General features: G+C 37.5%; 1 protein-coding gene across 1 annotated transcript; it reads left to right on the top strand.

The window, feature by feature from the left end:
- Positions 1-6,961: 6,961 nt before the first annotated feature.
- Positions 6,962-8,973, top strand: LOC136799501 (uncharacterized). Its single transcript, XM_067056219.1, has 3 exons — positions 6,962-7,299; positions 7,525-7,844; positions 8,645-8,973. Exons 1-3 carry the CDS (start codon positions 6,962-6,964, stop codon positions 8,971-8,973), a joined length of 987 nt encoding a protein of 328 aa, XP_066912320.1.
- Positions 8,974-19,895: the final 10,922 nt, after the last annotated feature.

The following is a 19,895-nucleotide window of genomic DNA, read 5'->3' as shown; positions in this document are numbered from 1 at the left end:
CCAGCTGGCACACAACGTTGTTTCAACGTTCATCTAACGTTTTATAGACGTTGTGAACGTTAGATAAACGTTGAAGCAACGTTGCGTTCCCACCCAGCTGGGGTGCGAGTGAAAAAATTCGGAGGTTATTATCGAGGTTAGCATGGGATCTCAAAGCAACGTCCATAAAATGTCGATATTCTAACGTCAGATAAACGTCGAAATAACGTTGTTCGCAAGGTAGACTTGGTGGACATTTGAGAAAACGACACTGTAGTTTTGGGCTGTCACTAATGAGGGCTCTCTGAGACTTTTTTGTTTAAGAAATATTGAGGGCCTGAAATGTATAATTTACTAAATTCCTTTGATCTATACCGATGGAACATGTTGTGCAAACTTTGTTTCAACCCAGAGGGCAAAGAAATATTTGTGTTTAGTAAATTTATTATGGCATATCAAAAAAGTCTCTATTGACCTTTCTTTTATCGTGTTTTTATCCCAAAGGTTAAATGTATTTGCTAACTACTCTCACGTTGTTTAAATATTAGGATGCCATGAAGATAACTTTTCTCACAAAATACTGTTGAATCAACATAAAAGTGGTTGCGGTGTGACAAAAAAAATTAACTCTCCTAAATAATGACTCCCCAGTCATAATAAACTAGTAAATAGTGACTCCCCACCTCAAAATAAACTAGTAAATGAAGACTCCCTAGAGTTGCTATTTCCTAGGTAATCTTGACCCCCTTTGGTTTAAAATGACTCCCCTCTATTATCTATGACAAAATTATTTAAAAATTCATTTGGCTATCCAAGGCTAACTCTACAGACCCCCGTAAGAGAAATACTCCATCTGAGGGAAGCATTTCCTTCAAGAATTTTTAGATTTGGCTCAAAATTTGCATACTGTATACTTCCCTCTTTGTAAGATCATGTTACAAAATACTGGCGAGAAACCGAATGAGGAATAAACGTTTAAACTTCGTGTCTACCGACAATTACATGAAAAATCTGTTCTGCGGAATACCATACATTCTGAAAATTCTTAAAGTCCCTTGAAAAATGAAAGAATTTCGGCAAAAGGTGGGTGTCAACGACGAAAATCAGCTCTGCAAAAAATTCTTATTTCCATAGCCTTGAACGAGAAAAGTAACGAATTAGCAAAATTTAGCACCTTAAAGCAATTCTCAAGAGGTTTAAAATCTGAAAAACAGGGGACAATAGAAATCAACGAGAGAATGCGCTTGTCACAGTGATCTTTTAGAAGAAATATTTACAGTAATCCCAATGTGATGAAAGTTAGATACAGTACGTCCATAAAAAAATACTCTTGTTTCCCGAATAGACGGGGGGGGGGGTGCAAATAAGCAGGGGGTGCAAATAAGCAGGGGGGTAGGAAAATTTTCCAAATTCTAACAAGCGGGGGGGGATGGAATAAGAGGGGGGGGCAATTTGAAGACAGAATTTTTTTTAACTGATATCAATTTCAACAACAAAAAAGAAACTTTAGCAAATGAACACGTAAAATAAGAACCAATACTAACAAAAAAGGAAAATTTTAACACGTTTAAGGTCTATCTACACTTTAATAAAATATTGAACTATTCGAATTTAATTAGCGGGGGGATCTTAATAAGAGCGGGGGGGATGGACTTTTTTCGCTTAACAATTAGCGGGGGGGGGGACGTCTATTCGGGAGACAAGAGTAGTCCTCCGTCTTTGAAGTCGTATAGCTTTTCGAATTTTCGGCCAATTTTGAAAATTCTTCCACAGTGAGATGGAGCATTTATCAGGCTTTTCAAAAATATAACTTTTCAAAAAAATCTTCACAACATAAAGGAAAATCGAGGATTTAAGCAATGCTACAGTTCAGTGGCTCCGTAATCATCAATTAAATCTTTTGTCTATCTATCATTTTACATAAGAAATTATGCTTATAACCTTTTCATGTATTGTGCTAATAAATAAAGAGTTTTAAATAATTGTGCTATTATGAAAAATTTTACATGGCTCGATGCGGAATTTTACGAGGATTACAATGGTATAAAAATCGCAATGTAAAAATTTTTAACTGATTTTAAAAAAATCTAAAACTAAAATCTTATAAAAGTTGTCAAACCGGTTTTCTTTTGATAAGTCAAGTTAATTTATCGTTAAAATTGTTAAGAACATGACTATTATTTAAAAACTTGGTTTTTAAGTTTTAAAAATCTTTTTTGAGCAAAGTCTTTGTACTTTTGAATAGAGGGGAAGATTTCCTTTCTAACGGTATAAAATTTATGAAAAATTAATTTTTCTATCGAAGGCTATGGCACTTTTAAAACAGAGGACTAATTTCTCCTGGACGTACTGTATAGATAAAAAGACAACTTTGGTAAAAACTGTAACAAACAGATCACACGGCTATAAAACAAAGGAACGTACAAAAGTTTTTCTTTAAGGACCTTAAAATGATACCTGGAAGATCTATTAGAAAGGCGAAGGAAGAATATCTTGCAAAGACATTCAAATACGAATGCTAAAGGGCACTTATGTATGGATATATATAGTAAAGTAGTGTGAACAAACAATGACTACTTTGGGGGGGGGGGGTCATGATAAACTAATTTATCTTGACTCCCTCAGCTTTTTTAAGGGGAGTCATTATTTACTAAGGGCACTAAGGGAGTCAATATTTCCTAGGAAATTTCTACTCTAGGGGAGTCATTATTTCCTAGTTCTTATATTAACTGGGGAGTCAACATTTACAGGGAGTTAAAATAATCCGCTACAGCGGAACGAGCGTTCTGTTTTCGCAAAGCGAAGAAATCTCAAAATTTTATTGTGTTTTAACGATATAAGGTGCTGGCTAACTTTTGGTTTAGTGCTAGTAAAAATCTGCTTCTTCCATGCTACTAAAAATAACTAGAAATATCATCTTGATCAGATGGATCTACTCTTACACTGTAACAGGAAATGTAATGAGGTCTGGGGGAAGGGGGCTATAGACGAGGCCCCCCAGCGGTTTGCGTGATGGCGTGATTGGGACTTTTTTCTTGCGTGATGGCGTGATTAGAGATTTTTTTTGGCGTGATGGCGTGATCAAGATTTTGGCGTGATGCGTGATATGGCAAAAATTTGAGGCGTGATGCGTGATTTGGGCTATTTTTCGCTATTTTTTGCGTGATGACAAATTTTAGCGATTTTCGTGATGCGTGATGGACACGATTTTTTTGCGTGATGGCGTGATTAGGGGTGCCGCTGGGGGGGCCTCCTTAAAGCAATGGACTGGGCTGGGATATTTTCTTGATAAAGCCCCTAATAATGGACAGTTCCATTAAAAAACAATACAGGGGCACCCCCGAATCTTTTCAAGTCAAAAATCAAAAAAAGAATTATTGAAAATTTGTCGATACCCCCTGGAAAATGGCAAAGTTTGCAAAACTACCCTTTGAAAAATTCTTAAAGTGAGGGTGGACGAAGTAAAATCAGTCTTTAACCCTCTGGACATTTTTTAATAACTTTTTACCCCATTGGAAAAATGCAAAAAATACCCCCTGGAAATTCTTCTCAGATTAACCCCTGGAAAATTTCGTCCAACCCTCTGTATGGATATAAAATGGAATGGCCGAATAAAGCCCCTAGAAAAGACGGAATCGAGGTTGGAAGCTACCCACTTTAGAATATGGCTTTAATGATTTTACCTTTTCCAAAAATTTCTGTAAACTTTCCGATATTGGTTCCTCGGCGATCTAAAGAAATCAGATTTAACTGGATGAAATAAAGATTATATATCCTAAACCTGAGAAATCGTTTATTCGAAGTTGGGCGGTCATCAATGGGCTGGAAACTCGATATTACTCTCGAATCAATTGTTCAATTTACGAGTACGTTGTTGCACGTTTGATACCGACTACCAGAATCTTCGTACTAAAACCATTTAAAAGCCTTTCTACACGTGCATATCCATCCACCGCAAGAGGGTAATTACAACTTTGCTCGAATCCTGCATTCCCTAATTCCCTGATCCGTATTCGTTCAAATCTGTACAATGAAAATATAGTTTTATTCCTACAGACACCTTTCTTTCACAAACCCAGTGAGCCCCGTCCGACTAGAAAATTTTGCCATAATGTCGTCTCTGCTTCAATTTGTAGCAACCGATTTGGATTTTAAGCCAGACAACTGAAAGTTAAATTTCTGTTAAAATATCAATGGGTGCAAACCCTTTCGATTTCTGAAAAGGGATCGGCTATGAGTCGAATATGGTGAATGTAAATTAACAAACTCTGTCAGCAGCAATATATACATCGTAAATCAAAACCAATAGACACCGCTATCTCATAGCCCCCAGTGGAACTTTTTTTATTCTGTTGAATAATTTTATCCCAATGGGGATAGAAATTCTATTGTTCCAAGCTAAAAAAATCCAGTTGGGTGGTTTTAGAGTGAAAACCTTTACTGTGAATTTCAAATTTGGAAGAAATGAAAGTCAATTTCCAAGTTAGGCTAAAATTGTAGGTTAATTTCCCACACAGGGGACGACATTATGGCAAAAATTTCCAGTCGGACGGGGGCTCACTGGGTCTGTGACACAAATGTGTTTGTAGGAATAAGACTATATTTTCATTGGACAGATTTGAACGAATACGGATCAGGGAATTAGGGAATCAGGGAATGCAGGATTCGAGCAAAGTTGTAACTACCATCTTTGCGGTGGATACATATGCACGTGTAGAAAGTTTAGTCTGTTAGACCAAAATATCATAACAATACTTCAGTTTGTGAAAAAAGCATGAAACTTTGCACAGACATGCACAATTGTATTCTGAACAAAAAAATTGACAGAGACACGTCTGAAAACCACGTGACTGCTGACGTCAGCACTTTTTTGCTGACGTCATGTAAATTTTTTGAAGGTATCCAAACCATCAAGTATTATATACCATTGGAAAGGAAATTCAATTCTGAACAACTTTTTTGTCTACAGTTTTTGCTGAAAACGAAGCCAATAAAAGTTAGAAGCCTCTGAAGTTGACTTGTGACGTCATCAAAAATTTTCAAAAAATTTATAGTTACAAACCATCAAGTATTATATACCGTTGGAAAGGAAACTTCATCCTGAACAACTTTTTTGCTTACAGTTTTTCATGAAAATAAAGCCAATAAAAGCTATTGAGTGTGTTTTGTAACATGGTTAAAATCGTAAAAATTTAGGGTACAAAACTGATAGACGTATAGAGACGAAAGAGGATGCTTTTAAATGCATCTTTACTTGCTTTGTTGCTAAGATGTTAGAAAAACATTACATTGCTGTAGAACAGAACAGATTAAAAGACATTGCATTGCCTCAAAAAGTTTTTATCGTTGTTTGGAAGGAACCAATTTGCACACGTGAAGTATTATAGTATTAGAATGTAATCTTTCTAGCAGCTACGTATAAATTCCTTAGCATTAACTTTTATTTATGCTATTCATATAGATTTTTGAAATATTAGAAAATAATGTAGAAGGTATAAGATATCAAAATGAACCAATTTGAGCTAGTGGAACCAAAATTCGATTTGGATGAAATAGCGCACCGCGCTGAATCTAAAAATAGATTTTATTCAATGTGTTTGTACGAGTTCCAATCCCATCAACCTTTGCGTTAATCTCCTTTGCACGTTAATTACATCATTTGACAAAAGATATATAACAACTTGCACGTATCTTTAATTGAGTCGCATTGAATTGTGGGATTGCAACTCGTACAAATAAGTGAAAAGTAATAATTATGACGTATGCGTCGCGGAGCGCTATTGATTGGAAGCTTTGTGCGATTTGTCAAAAAGTTCAAAAGGAAGAAGTGGTTAACCCAGTAAAAAAGAAGAGGTATGTTCTTTGCTGTTTAGGCACCAGTATTTACTTTGTCAGTAGATTTTCAACAGATTTTGATGTTTAGCAATAACGAGTGCTAGATTGTGGAATTCAGCTCAGGAGACATAATGCCAGCTAATGCGAAATACCATTTAAAGTGCTTAAATGGCCTTGAACAATCAAAACAAAAAAAACGAAAATTGAAGAGCAGCATCTTATCGAGGGTAAATTGTATCAGATTCTGGGCTGCCTTAGTGTTTGTTAAATGATCATTTGTGAATTAATTTGTGTATGTAAAAGCAGCGTCTCGTTGTTCGTTAAATCACGCTTTGCTTTGTATATCTCAATATAATTATACAAACGTTTCGGTAGGCCAACAATTTAACTTGAGAACTGTTTTCATTTATACTATCTTGAATCTACAATAGGCGAGTTTGATATTGATATTACTTTTACCATTATAACTTCAATTAAGACTGATAAATCAATATTATTCATCTAATAAGTGTTCTGCCATCGACAACATGGACAATGATCCGAAATCAACATATTTTCATGGAACAACAATATCCAGCACATCCACACGATCAGCGCTCAAATACACCACGGCGATCTGCAATCGGATTTATCGGATTAAAAAAATGCTTTTTTTGGTCGTAAAGAAAAACTTACGATATTTAACGACAAAATCCTTCTTTTATCCGATAGGGAAGATAAAAACGAATATCCAGTGAAAATTTGAGAACTTTAGCCCTTCCCAATCGGGAATTAAGTTGATTCCGATTTTGAGGGATCTAAAGCGGGATGAAGCGGGATTTTGAGGGATCTAAAATTAAACTTTTCAAAAATTTCCCAATTTTGCAAAGTTTTTATCAAAAAAAATTTAGTTTTCAAATAGTTTTACGTATGGGCATTATTGACTCGAAAAATGGGGCCGTTTAAAAAAACAGTACTGCAGTTATTACAAAATAAACTTTTGGTTTCCCCGATTTTCAAACACTACTGTAAAGATCGCCGTGCACGAATAGACATTGCATCGAAATTGTCCAAAGTATCTTACTCTCTAAACCCTGGTCAAAAGGTTATCATCACAACGTATCAACCAGTTTTTACGCATTGGGGAAGCAGGTGCAGTGGATGTACAATGTACAACGACAGATACAGTGATGTCATCTGGATGATGGGTCCTCTGCATATCGAAATGGCCTACATGGGTGCAATGGGCAACTGGATTGAGGGCTCAGGGTGGGTAGAAGCACTGAAAAAGGCAAACATGTCCGCACAAGGTCGTATCGAAAGTTTCCTATCCGGATCTAAAGTGAAAAGAACTCGGTACGCACATCAAATAACACTTGCTGCTTGGGCGAGACCTACAAGAAAGGCATTTTATCAACAATCTACAACTTCTGATTTTGAAAGTTGGAAAGCATCTTGCTTGTCAGAAAATGCTAACGCTTGCTTTTGGTTTGGCCTGATCGATATGTAAGTTCTGTTATTCGATTAGCCTACGCGATGCGGACTTCACTTCATTCCTAAACAGTCTGAAACGTGACACGTGCATAATGCATATTATATGTCAAGGGATGTTTTCTATAGATCATACGCATTATGCCCGTTGGCTTCCAGTCTTCGTCAATGATTTGGAAAAACTTGACACCTCGACGCGAAGTAAATTTGAAAAGGGATCCTTCACCATCAAACACGTAGTAACCGACCGTTTTCAAACATCGAAATAGATCAGGCCCATGAACAAAACAACAAGCTTGTCAAAATTCGTAAAGGCACAGTTGGTTTGCTTGACAACCCCAAAGCCCTACTTAGATGGTCAGTCAGCAACCCCATCATCGCTGAGATGCGTGGAAGTGATCGTATCGCGTCGGATGAGGATGAAATTGATTTGAAACATCATGAAGATACTCCAGCAGCCAATTCGATTGACTTCCAAATTTACCACACTCACCAACTTTGCCATACTCACCAACTTTGCCAAATCTACAATTTCAATGTCAAAAGATCACAGCTTCATGGCAAATTTGTACATCGCTACGCCGCCATTATTATTTCCGTTTTGTGATGCTTAGACAGCAGTTTTCTGTCGGCGTTGGTAAAGCGAACGATTTTTTAACCAATCAAATTGCCGATCGGCATTGTTTTGCTTTAGCGTTGGAAGGTCTTCCGTTTTTCAAAATCTTTGGCAAAAGTGGCAAAATTGGAGCGAAAAGAACACAGGTCTCGTGGGAACAGTGTTTTGTATGGAGACGTATGGAGGTAAGTTCCAAAAATGCCAGGAATGCCAGATTCACCACATCTTTTTTATTTGGCATTTATGGCACATTTGCCAAATTTTTGTCAATCAAATGCAAAATAATTGGCAATCAGGGTAAAAATGGCATATTTTGAAGTCAATCGAATTGGCTGCAGCATTGGGCTCTTCCAGAAAAAATTCGTTCATGGGGGGTGGAGGATGAATTGTCCAGGGGTATTGAAAAAATACCAAAAAATTGCAATGTCCAGGGGTAATTTTTTGTGTCCACGGGGTTGATTTGATGTTTGTCCAGGGGTATAACCCGTGTCCAGGGGGGTTAAAAATCAAAATGTCCAGGGGTAATTCATGAAAAAAATAATATATCCTCCACCCCCATGAACGGATTTTTTCTGGAAGAGCCCATTCTAGAAAATCAATTTCAAACCGTCATCAAAGATCGACTCAAAAGCGAGAAGAAGTCCCTGTATGACGTGATTCCAAAAAACAAGCTCCTCATCTTCAAGCAGTCCAATCTGTCCATGTGAGCCAAATCCAAAGAAAAAATTCAAAGCTTAACTGCAGACAGGAGATTTTTCTCTCTCCTCTTTATCGCTTACCAGTTACGAAAAGGAGATCTTCAAAACTTCTTTTCGCACGAAAATTATGGGTACCCTATCGCCATCTCAGAATATGGCAGACTGAGGAAATGCACTGCCAAGTCCGATTTTGTAACTTGTCTCAAGAAAGATGTTGGCGAACCAGACACGGGGGCACCTCAAGTCGACATGAAAGTTATCGATGGGCCAGCATTTGTGAATATCAACGCTCCAGCTAAGACATTGACCACCTTCAATTGTTACACCAACCAGCCGAAGATATTTTATGATCGTGGAATAATTTTTAACGTTTAGTTACCTAGCCTGAAATTAATTTCTATCTCTTTATTTTCCATTGCGTCAGAGGATCTTTAATGCTGTGGTTAGAGTATATAGTGTTAGTGATTAGCCTATTAGTGATTAGGTTTCCGTCCGTTGTTTCAGTTTTGAAGGAAAAATAATGGCGAAAAGGTAAGGTTTCTTAGCGTAAATATTTTAATTTGTAGAAAGATACTGACTACTTTTGACTACAAGCGTCCACTTTGACATCTTAGTTTTTATTGAGTAGTTTTCATAATAAAATGTAAGCAAAAATGTATTCAGCATGAATTATCCTTTCCAACTTTGTATATTGTAATTCATGAGAAAATTTTTTGTCTTTAACTTTTATTGATATTATTTTCATGAAAAACTGTAAGCAAAAAAGTTGTTCAGGATGAAATTTCCTTTCCAACGGTATATAATACTTGATGGTTTGTAACTATAAATTTTTTGAAAATTTTTGATGACGTCACAAGTCAACTTCAGAGGCTTCTAACTTTTATTGGCTTCGTTTTCAGCAAAAACTGTAGGCAAAAAAGTTGTTCAGAATTGAATTTCCTTTCCAATGGTATATAATACTTGATGGTTTGGATACCTTCAAAAGAATTTCATGACGTCAGCAAAAAAGTGCTGACGTCAGCAGTCACGTGGTTTTCAGACGTGTCTCTGTCATTTTTTTTGTTCAGAATACAATTGTGCATGTCTGTGCCAAGTTTCATGTTTTTTTTCACAAACTGAAGTATTATTGTGATAAGCCACTGGACTCCCAGTCTAATCTTGTAGAATGTCGGGTATGTGCCCGCGGGGGGGGGGGGTATTTAGGCAGAAATAGGTGATGAGTGTGTGCAGACGGTAAGGGACGGTTTTTTCAGCTTACAAAGTCTCTCTAAGGGTTGCAATAATCTGAAAAATTTAAATTAGTCTCTCTAAGGGTCGGAAAATTCACGATTTTTAGGAACTTTATTCGATTTAGAGTGAAAAATTGTAAAAATGGTCTCTCTAAGGATAGGGAAATTTTCAAAAATCAAAAAATAAAACTTTTCAAAATGTCTCTCTAAGGGTCACCTTTTCATCAAAAATCAGTCTCTCTAAGGGTCGGTTTTTGGAGGTCTCATCCTCTAACCCTAGTAACCCCCCCCCCGGAAATGTGCAAACCAGTTTTTCTAAAAACCAAGTATAATAGAGGTTCTCTTCATTATCCATAGTTTTTGTTCCCTTAAACAGACCCGAAATTGGGAAAATCAGAGAGCCTATTTTGTTTTTTTTGTTGCTTCTGAATCCTTTAGATAGACTTTGGAAGGTTAAAAGATCGACCCTGTCCGCGCATACCCAGCACCTATTCTTTTGCTTAAATACCTTCCCAGCCTGCTACACGTTTTTTTTTATTAGAACCTAGTTTATAAGAACATATAGGCTGAAATTCGTCGAAAAATTAAGAACATCTTAAGAACATGCCCAGCCTCAGTTTGGAAAAAAATGACAAGAAACTACAATTTTTTCCTCTTTTTAAGCAGTTTTAACCGAATTTAGGGGTGGATCTTCAAAAGTCGAGAGTCAATAATATTGTCCAAATTTTGCCAAATTAAAGTGCTCTTTATTTTGTATCATATTATCGATTTAGAGTAGTCTGAAAAATTAAGAACGCATTTAAGAACATTTCAGGCTGAAAATTTCTAAAAAAATAAGCACATCCAGGCTCAGCCAAATTTTAGGTGTTCTAATAAAAAAAAAACGTGTATGTGATACCAAGTTATTTTACCCATAAAGCTGTTATGAACAATAAAATGTCATCAGAATGCAATCCAATAATAGATCTTATGAATTTGGCCTTTACAAACTTCTAAAGTAATGTTGAAAAACGTCAGCTGCTAGCCAATATATTATGTATTGGAAAATCAATACTTTTCATCCAAGTAATATTAGGGAGTGGTCAGAAAGTATCTACTAGGGGGGGGGGGTGGAGGATTCTAAGGGGTGTGCATAGCACTACTTCGTCACATATCCTTACTTCGTCTCCTTTTGTTATTTTCTCTTTTACGTCATGATATATGCATGAATAATCGCATAAATTATTTCTGATTTATCTTGAGATTAGAGGTGGTTTCTACTTGCTTTTTTTTATTGTATTGTTCTGTAACACCTTTATAGCTGTTGAAATTAAACAAAAAAAGGCTAAGTCGCGATATATGGTGTGTCTGAAACTGCCGTCCTTTTTCACGTCATTCTGAAAAGGCCTGTCGTGCATTTGAAAAAAATGTCGATATACATTAATGATTTTTAGTTCATTACATTACACCCACTACGTAAAGAATAACATCACTATAATCATATAATGTTATAATTGTATATTGGACTACATTCCACAGTACATGCCATGCCGTGGCAGGCGTGGCAACTGTGGCGAGCGTTTAATTGATTTCACAGCGATTGCGTACGACTTAATTTCTCGTGGCAAGCGTGGCAGCTGTGGCAATCATATAATATAAAGATCACAGCGAACCACTATGGTATGGCCAAATTCTTGTGGCAAGCGTGGCAGCTGTGGCAAGCGTTGAAGGGATTTCACAGCAATTGCGTACGACTAAATTTCTCGTGGCAAGCGTGGCAGCTGTGGCAAGCGTTGAAGAGATTTCACAGCAATTGCGTACGGTAAAATTACTCGTGGCAAGCGTGGCAGCTGTGGCAAGCGTTGAAGAGATTTCACAGCAATTGCGTACGGTAAAATTACTCGTGGCAAGCGTGGCAGTTGTGGCAAGCATTGAATAGATTTCACAGCAATTGCGTACGACTAAATTTCTCGTGGCAGGCGTGGCAGCTGTGGCAATCATAATACATAGATCATAGTGAGACACAATGATCAGGCTAAATTTCTCGTGGCAAGCGTGGCAGCTGTGGCAATCATATAATATAAAAACCACAGCGAGACACTATGGTATAGCTAAATTTCTCGTGGCAAGCGTGGCAGCTGTGGCAAGCGTTGAATAGATTTCACAGCAATTGCTTACGACTAAATTTCTCGTGGCAGGCGTTGCAGCTGTGGCAATCATATAATATAAAGATCAGAGCGAGACACTATGACTAGGCATAATTTCTCGTGGCAAGCGTGGCAGCTGTGGCAAGCGTTGAATAGATGTCACAGTACTTGCCTACACTGTGGCAAGCGTTGAATAGATTTCACAGTAATTGCGTACGACTAAATTTCTCGTGGCAGGCGTGGCAGGCGTAGCAACTGTGGCAATCATAATACATAGCGGGACACTATGGCTAGGCTGAATTTCTCATGGCAAGCGTGGCAGCTGTGGCAATCATATAATATAAAGATCATAGCGAGACACCATGGTATGGCTAAATTTCTTGTGGCAGCTGTGGCAAGCACTTTACAAGCATCACTACGAAAGCCTTTGGCTGAACTTCCTATGGAAAGCATAGGCTGAGTAGAGGACCAGGCACAAACACAAAGTAAATGGGAAAGTTTTCTATTGATCTTTATATTATATAATTGCCACAACTGCCACGCTTGCCACGAGAAATTTAGCCATACCATAGTGTCTCACTATGATCTATGTATTATGATTGCCACAGCTGCCACGCTTGCCACGAGAAATTTAGCCTAGCCATTGTGTCTCACTATGATCTATGTGTTATGTATATTGCCACAGCTGCCACGCTTGCCACAAGAAATTTAGTCGTACGCAATTGCTGTGAAATCTATTCAACGCTTGCCACAGCTGTCACGCTTGCCACGAGAAATTTAGCCTAGACATTGTGTCTCACTATGATCTATGTGTTATGATTATTGCCACAGCTGCCACGCCTGCCACAAGAAATTTAGTCGTACGCAATCGCTGTGAAATCAATTAAGCGCTCGCCACAGTTGCCACGCCTGCCACGAGAAATTCAGCTATAGGCATATGGCATGTACTGTGGAAAGTAGTACCATACTATTATAACATTATATGATTATAGTGATGTTATTCTTTACATAGTATGTGTAACTGAAAATCTTTAATACACATAGCGACACTTTTTTCAAACGCACGACAGTCCTTTTCAGAATGACGTGAAAAAGAACGGCAGTTTCAGACACACCATATATCGCGACTTAGCCCAAAAAAAATTGTTCTTTCATGTGAAGGTGTTAATAAACAAATGAAACAAGAAATAGTCTATGGTTGATCTCTCTTTTTTTTAAGGTGTTAACAAACAAACTTAATAAAGTGAATGGATGATCGCATTTTTGTTCCGCCTAGCAAAAAGTAATACAAAAGGTTGAAATCTCAATGTCTGAACCCTTTTTTTATCAAAAACTTTATAAAGAACATACTGTATACAGCTTCTAAGAAGCGGCACAAGAAAACTAATAAAATAATGGAATCGAATTTGATATTATTTTTTAAATAATTTTAAATAAATTAGTTTTCACCGTGATTTACTGTGGAAGTTTAAAAAAATCGAAATTTTTTCAGCTAGTTTCTTTAGTCTCTTTATAACAAGTCAAAATGTAGAAGAAAGAAGTTTTTTGATACATACATCAACCACAACCAGGTCACAATTTCTGGGACACTTTCGTTTTCGACAGATCACTCTATCCTATCCTGATCACGGTTGGGATCCCTTAAAATCGGTCATACCGGTTAAAGATCGCCGTAAAAATTTCAATAATATTTTTAGGGTTAAGATTCAAAAGAAAGAACACCCTAAAGCTTAAAAAAATTTGAATATTCTTAACAAATCTCAATAGAAAAAGGTATATCTCATTCTGTCTCGTCAGGCGTTTCGGCCGCAAATGTACTAAAAGTGCAAGTTAGCAATTCCTCTTCACCTGAACTTTCAATACATCGTAAAATTTTTGTGAAATTTTTAAAGAACTCTTACACAATGCATCGTGACCAAGTGAGGATAAATTTTTGTGAAATTTTTAAAGAACTCTTACACAATGCATCGTGACCAAGTGAGGATAAATTTTTGTGAAATTTTTAAAGAACTCTTACACAATGCATCGTGACCAAGTGAGGATAAATTTTTTGCCTGATCTGCGAAATCTAACTTTTAAATCACATGACCGTGTAGCGCGAATATAATTTTTGCGAAATTTTTAAAGAACTCTTACCAAATGCATCGTGACCAAGTAAGGATAAATCTTTTTGCCTGATCTGCGAAATCTAACTTTCAAGTCATGTGACCAAGTAAGGATAAATTATTTTGACTGATCTGCAAAATCTAACTTTCAACTCATGTGACCAAGTAAGGATACATTTTTGCGAAATTTTTAAAGAATTCTTACCCAATGCATCGTGACCAAGTAAGGATAAATTTTTTTGCCTGATCTGCGTAATCTAACTTTCAAGTCATGTGACCAAGTAGGGATAAATTATTTTGACTGATCTGCAAAATCTAACTTTCAAGTCATGTGACCAAGTAAGGATAAATTATTTTGACTGATCTGCAAAATCTAACTTTCAAGTCATGTGACCAAGTAAGGATAAATTTTTGCGAAATTTTTAAAGAACTCTTACCTAATGCATCGTGACCAAGTAAGGATAAATTATTTTGACTGATCTGCAAAATCTAACTTTCAAGTCATGTGACCAAGTAAGGATAAATTTTTGCGAAATGGAAATCATATTAATATACTTGTTCTTTTGCTTTAGGGAGTTGGTCTTACAGTAAAATTCTAGAATTAATGGATTTCGATGTCGCAGTCCTCGCAATACGTGCAATGCTTTTTGGATTATTGGTGGTATATATTACCCAAGATACACCATCACTCGTTCAAAAGCCAGAGGAATATTTTGATAGCCCTTTAACGCAAGATGTTTGGAATAAATTCTTGGATGATCTGTTGAAGAAGGATATCGTATATGAATTCCACGTTTATAAAATATGCTCTTATTATTTCCTATGGATCGGATATCTCCTATAACGAAATTGCCCGGGGTGGTACTTAGGCAAGTGAAGGTACAGGTATGTACCGCCCTCTTAAAGGTGCCTTTTTGGAACATGGCAGTCCCTGTAAGGGTTCGAAAATCAGAATATTAAAATCTCAGTCCAATCATCAAGGGGCGGAAAAATAAAAGGATATGATTTTTTTTGCTCCGGAAAACATCGATTTCGTCAAATTAGTCCCAATAAGGGTTGCAAAATTCACAAAGTTTCCAAATTTTCCTCCTTTTTAGTCCCGCTAAGGGTCCGAGGTCCGCTAAGGGTCATCCTGTAAACCTTGTACCCCCACGAGAGAAATTGTGTCCCGTTTGGCATAGACAACATTCTGTTGACAATATTTTTCTACGTTCGAATTTTGACATTTGAAAACCCATAAACAGATGTATAAAGAACTTTTCCAATTCAAATTTACCCGTTCTTCTGACTTCTAACTTATTGGATCGAAAATCATCAAGAGAATTTATTTGATCAATGAAGAAATAATAGCGAGATTATGTATTGGAGATATTCTACGGTTACGGTTGCGGGGCTGCCCATGCGGGTCGTCACCAAAGGCGACATGTCGTTGTCTACTTTGCTCTGTACGGGAAAAACACCAAAACACCGTATAAGCATTAGCGAGATTATGTATTGGAGATATTCTACAGCTACGGTTGCGGGGCTGCCCATGTGGGTCGTCACCAAAGGCGACATGTCGTTGTCTACTTTGCTCTGTACGGGAAAAACACCAAAACACCGTATAAGCAAAGTCGACATAATACCGTACGTCAAATATCGAACTTACTTTCACCCGCCATTACTTGCCTTACTCGCCATTTCCCTCGCCACTTTAGCCGTAGCCGTAGAGAATTCCAGATACATAATCTCGCTAATAGCGTCAGTGAAGTGAAAGGTTTATTACAATTTCGATGACGTCATTTAGGGCCCGAATGACGTCACAAAACATCAAATTTACAATATTTTTAGTTTTCAACCATTTTAAGTGATATTTTTCTTCTTTCGGCTTAAAAATCAAATCGTGATACCCTCCCCACCATCCAAAGGCAGGGCTCATGATGCGTTCAGCTTATCCCGTTTAGGCGGGTGCGACGCCAGGTGACGGCTAATCTGACTTCTAATTTTCATTAAACTCGTCGAGGCGAAATTGTGTCAACTTCAAAACTTCGAATAACATTTCCACTACTTTGGTTTTGGATATCTATGTTCCAGTATTTTTTTCGTTTGTTTGAATTTCACCAACCAAAGGTTAGGCGCAATTCATTTTAATGAAGGTAAATGGAAACACTCTATTTTTCAGGTATCCAGTGTGTCTATGAACTTTGGATGGAGCAAGACGGTTCTGGTTCCTCATCTATGGACAAATATTACATGGCTGCTGCTAAAATTATCCTTAATAACTCATATCCCCCTCGTGGTAACATCCCTATAAAGCAATCCAACATTTTATCGGAATAATTGTTTTGGTGGCGGTATGAAAATTTATCTTTTGGTATAATTGTATCTAATGGAGTACAGTAATCTCTTGCTTATTTGAACTTCTTAAGAAATATTCGCGGAACAAATGTTTGCGGAATTTAATTTTGCAGTTTTTTGAAAAATCCGCGAAATTGAATTCCATGAAACACAAATAAACATTCTCAATAGATTCTCAAGATTTGGAAAATCGCCTCTAAAATTGGTCTTTTTAGGGCAAGAAGGCGATATTTTAAACAAAAAATTCTCCTCATCGCGGAATTAAATTACCGCGAAACTTCCCAATTTTGAGCTGTGAACTACGAAATTCCCTTAAGGTATTATTCGAATCTTTCTATCATTTAAGCTTGTTTCCAATCCCTGTCAAGGAGAAGCCATCTTAAAATACAACATACGATTCCCCGTTCGAGTTCAAATTGGCGAAAGTCAACTGTATTTAGATTGCGTTTTGAGATTTTTGACGACATTTTGAATAATATACGATTTGGTTTGGGTTGCTTCACTTGTTTTATTTTAAAACGATTGGTTATGTAACGAAATGATGGTTTATTGAAGGCGCTTATCTACAATATTATTGAAATCCGTCTGACTTAAGACGATCGGAATTTGTCGATCTTGTAGTGTTGACTGGACGTTTCCCCGACGGACTTTTCCCCGACAGACGTTTCCCCCGACAGATGTTTCCCCCAAACCGGACATTTTACAGACGGGGTTTTCCCCGAGCGGAATTTTCCCCGACTATGACCAGACATTTATCCGACGGAATTTTCCCCAATTATGACCAGACATTTATCCGACGGGACATTTCCCAGACGGGGTTTTCCCCTAACTAACTTTTCCCCGACTATGACCAGATATTTATCCGACGGATGTTTCCCCGACTTGACATTTCCCAGACTGGGTTTTCTCCGAACGGATTTTTTCCCGACTATGACCAGACACTTCGAGGGATGTTTCCCCGACTTGACATTTCCTAGACGGGGTTTTCCACGAACGGAATTTTCCTCGACTATGACCAGATATTTACCCGACTGATGTTTCCCCGACCGGGCATTTCTCTTCTCATAATGCTTTTAAAGGCAAGTATCATTCTTGTAGATTTTCCAGGACTAGATAGACTTTATTAGACAGATATGATGATAGGACTAGGTAATGGTTTGAAAAGTTTGATTTAAAAAAATATTTTAACATTAAGCATACAGTATGTGGCCCCCAAAACGGCGATAAAATTTGAAATTTCTCTCAAATCTAGAGGAAAAGAGATTTTACAAAAATTTTTGCTGCTCGAAAACCTTTAACATCTCTACTTTATTTCCTGGAAATTCTTTTTCAAAATTTTCAATTTCAACAATATTTTCCAATCGCTTAAAGATAGGTAGCTTTTTTCTTATGGCCCCCAAAACGGAGGTTTGAAATTTTAGCGATTTCTCGAGATATCTTTAAGATATGAATACAAAATTTTGACCATAGTTTTGAAATATGATTTAGAGGGTTTTGGGCATAAATTTATTTGATAAAATCTTTACAGTATACCCCTGGTTGTCAAAATGCAGGTTTGGGGCCCCCAAAACGGAGGTGTAGTTAAAATTAAATTATTAAGCCCAGTGATAATAGGGGGAAAACTATGAACATATTTGTGTTTTCCTTTAAATTTACGACCCGATGGATGTAAAATTTATAATTTTTATGAAATATTTCAAGATTTTCGATATTGCAAAGTCCAAACTGAAAATTTAGAAATTTTCAAAATGACAATTTTGATTTAACAACGTCTTAATCAAGTTTTTGAAAACAAATCTCTTTTGAAAATAGTTCCATTCATGTATGGAATAAGCTGTGAAAATTTTAGAAAAATAGCTTAACTGAAACTGAAAATATTAAGCTTTAAAGATATTTTCCTTCTATATTTTGCAAAAAAATGGCAGAATTTGCCGTTTTTGCTGATTCAGTGAAAATTTTTCTATATAATGTTAATTTTTTGTTATAAACTATTAACTCAAGGTGATAGGAATAGAATTCCAAGATTTTTTGCTTTTTCTCATATTTACAATTTTCGGTTTTGTCAATGCTGATTCTAGGGCTCCAAAATACTGGTTGACCTTCAAGATGCTATATCTTTTACCCAGCCTCTAAGGTCACAGATGTAGTTGCATTTTCTGAACGGCATTAGGTGTAGAAAGTTTCCTATACCCCGTTTTCATAACTTATTTTCAATATCCAAGGAGCTAGAGTGAGTTATATGCAATTTTTATCTAATTTTGGTGTTAAAATATTTCCTTTAGACGCAAATATGTTATTTTGAATCTGTCTCAAACCAGCAAAAACATGCTCATTTTTAGGTATAACCATCATTCTTTCAAAATAAATAAAAATCGTTTAATTCTGATAAATCTAGATGTCAGAATCTTCATTTTAATGAAAACCTCCGTTTTGGGGGCCGTCTCCGTTTTGGGGGCCATATACTGTATACTTTTATGGTTGTTTTATTTTACTGTAGCAATCACTTTTTAGTTTATCATACGTAAATTAATAACAGCGGGTTTCAACAAAAGCTGGCTCGCCTAGTTGGCCTGGGCCATTTGGCCTACTATATGGCCCACCTTTTGGCTCGCTGATTTTGCTGAATAAGCAGTTTTTAAAAAAGCGAGTAAGAGTCGATCGTCGATATAAGGGGAAAATTACGAAATTTATAGACCCGTGTGGCCCGGCAATCGTCCTTACGGGGACGTCCTGCAGCGTACCTTTCGCGGCCCGTAGCCCGGTGACCGGTGACGGTGGAGTGATGATATTTGGGATGCTTTCCCCCTTTGATATGATTGACGTCCCGAGAAAGTTTCAAGTCGTGAGACCCACCCAGTCCAGCGCTAGGGGAGGGGGTCATTTACGGTCCCGTAGCACCCTTCCGTCAACTTTTCAGGACTCGGTCCTATTTTTTCGGAATCTACACCCAAAAAACATGGAGGATCAGGTAAGCTTTACAGGGCCCATGGGCACCAAGCGGAACAGTGAGAGCGACTGTTCCGCTTGACATCCAAAGTAAATTTTACTGACCAGAGCTCCCCGCATACTTTCCCTCCTACTTTCACTGTTCCACGTCACACCCAAGACTCGTTTGTTCACTGTTCCGCGTCGCACCCAAGACTGATTTTTTCACTGTTCCGCGTCGCACCCAAGACCGATTTTTCACTGTTCCGCGTCGCACCCAAGACTGATTTTTTCACTGTTCCGCGTCGCACCCAAGACTCGTTTGTTCACTGTTCCGCGTCGCACCCAAGACTGATTTTTTCACTGTTCCGCGTCGCACCCAAGACTCGTTTGTTCACTGTTCCGCGTCGCACCCAAGACCGATTTTTTCACTGTTCCGCGTCGCACCCAAGACTGATTTTTTCACTGTTCCGCGTCGCACCCAAGACTCGTTTGTTCACTGTTCCGCGTCGCACCCAAGACTCGTTTGTTCACTGTTCGGCGTCGCACCCAAGACCGATCTGTTCACTGTTCCG

This window comes from Clytia hemisphaerica, unplaced genomic scaffold (genome assembly GCF_902728285.1).
Source record: "Clytia hemisphaerica strain Z4C2 unplaced genomic scaffold, Clytia hemisphaerica genome assembly, whole genome shotgun sequence".
Classification (NCBI taxonomy): domain Eukaryota; kingdom Metazoa; phylum Cnidaria; class Hydrozoa; order Leptothecata; family Clytiidae; genus Clytia; species Clytia hemisphaerica.
This window is presented reverse-complemented; position numbering and strand designations above follow the sequence as displayed.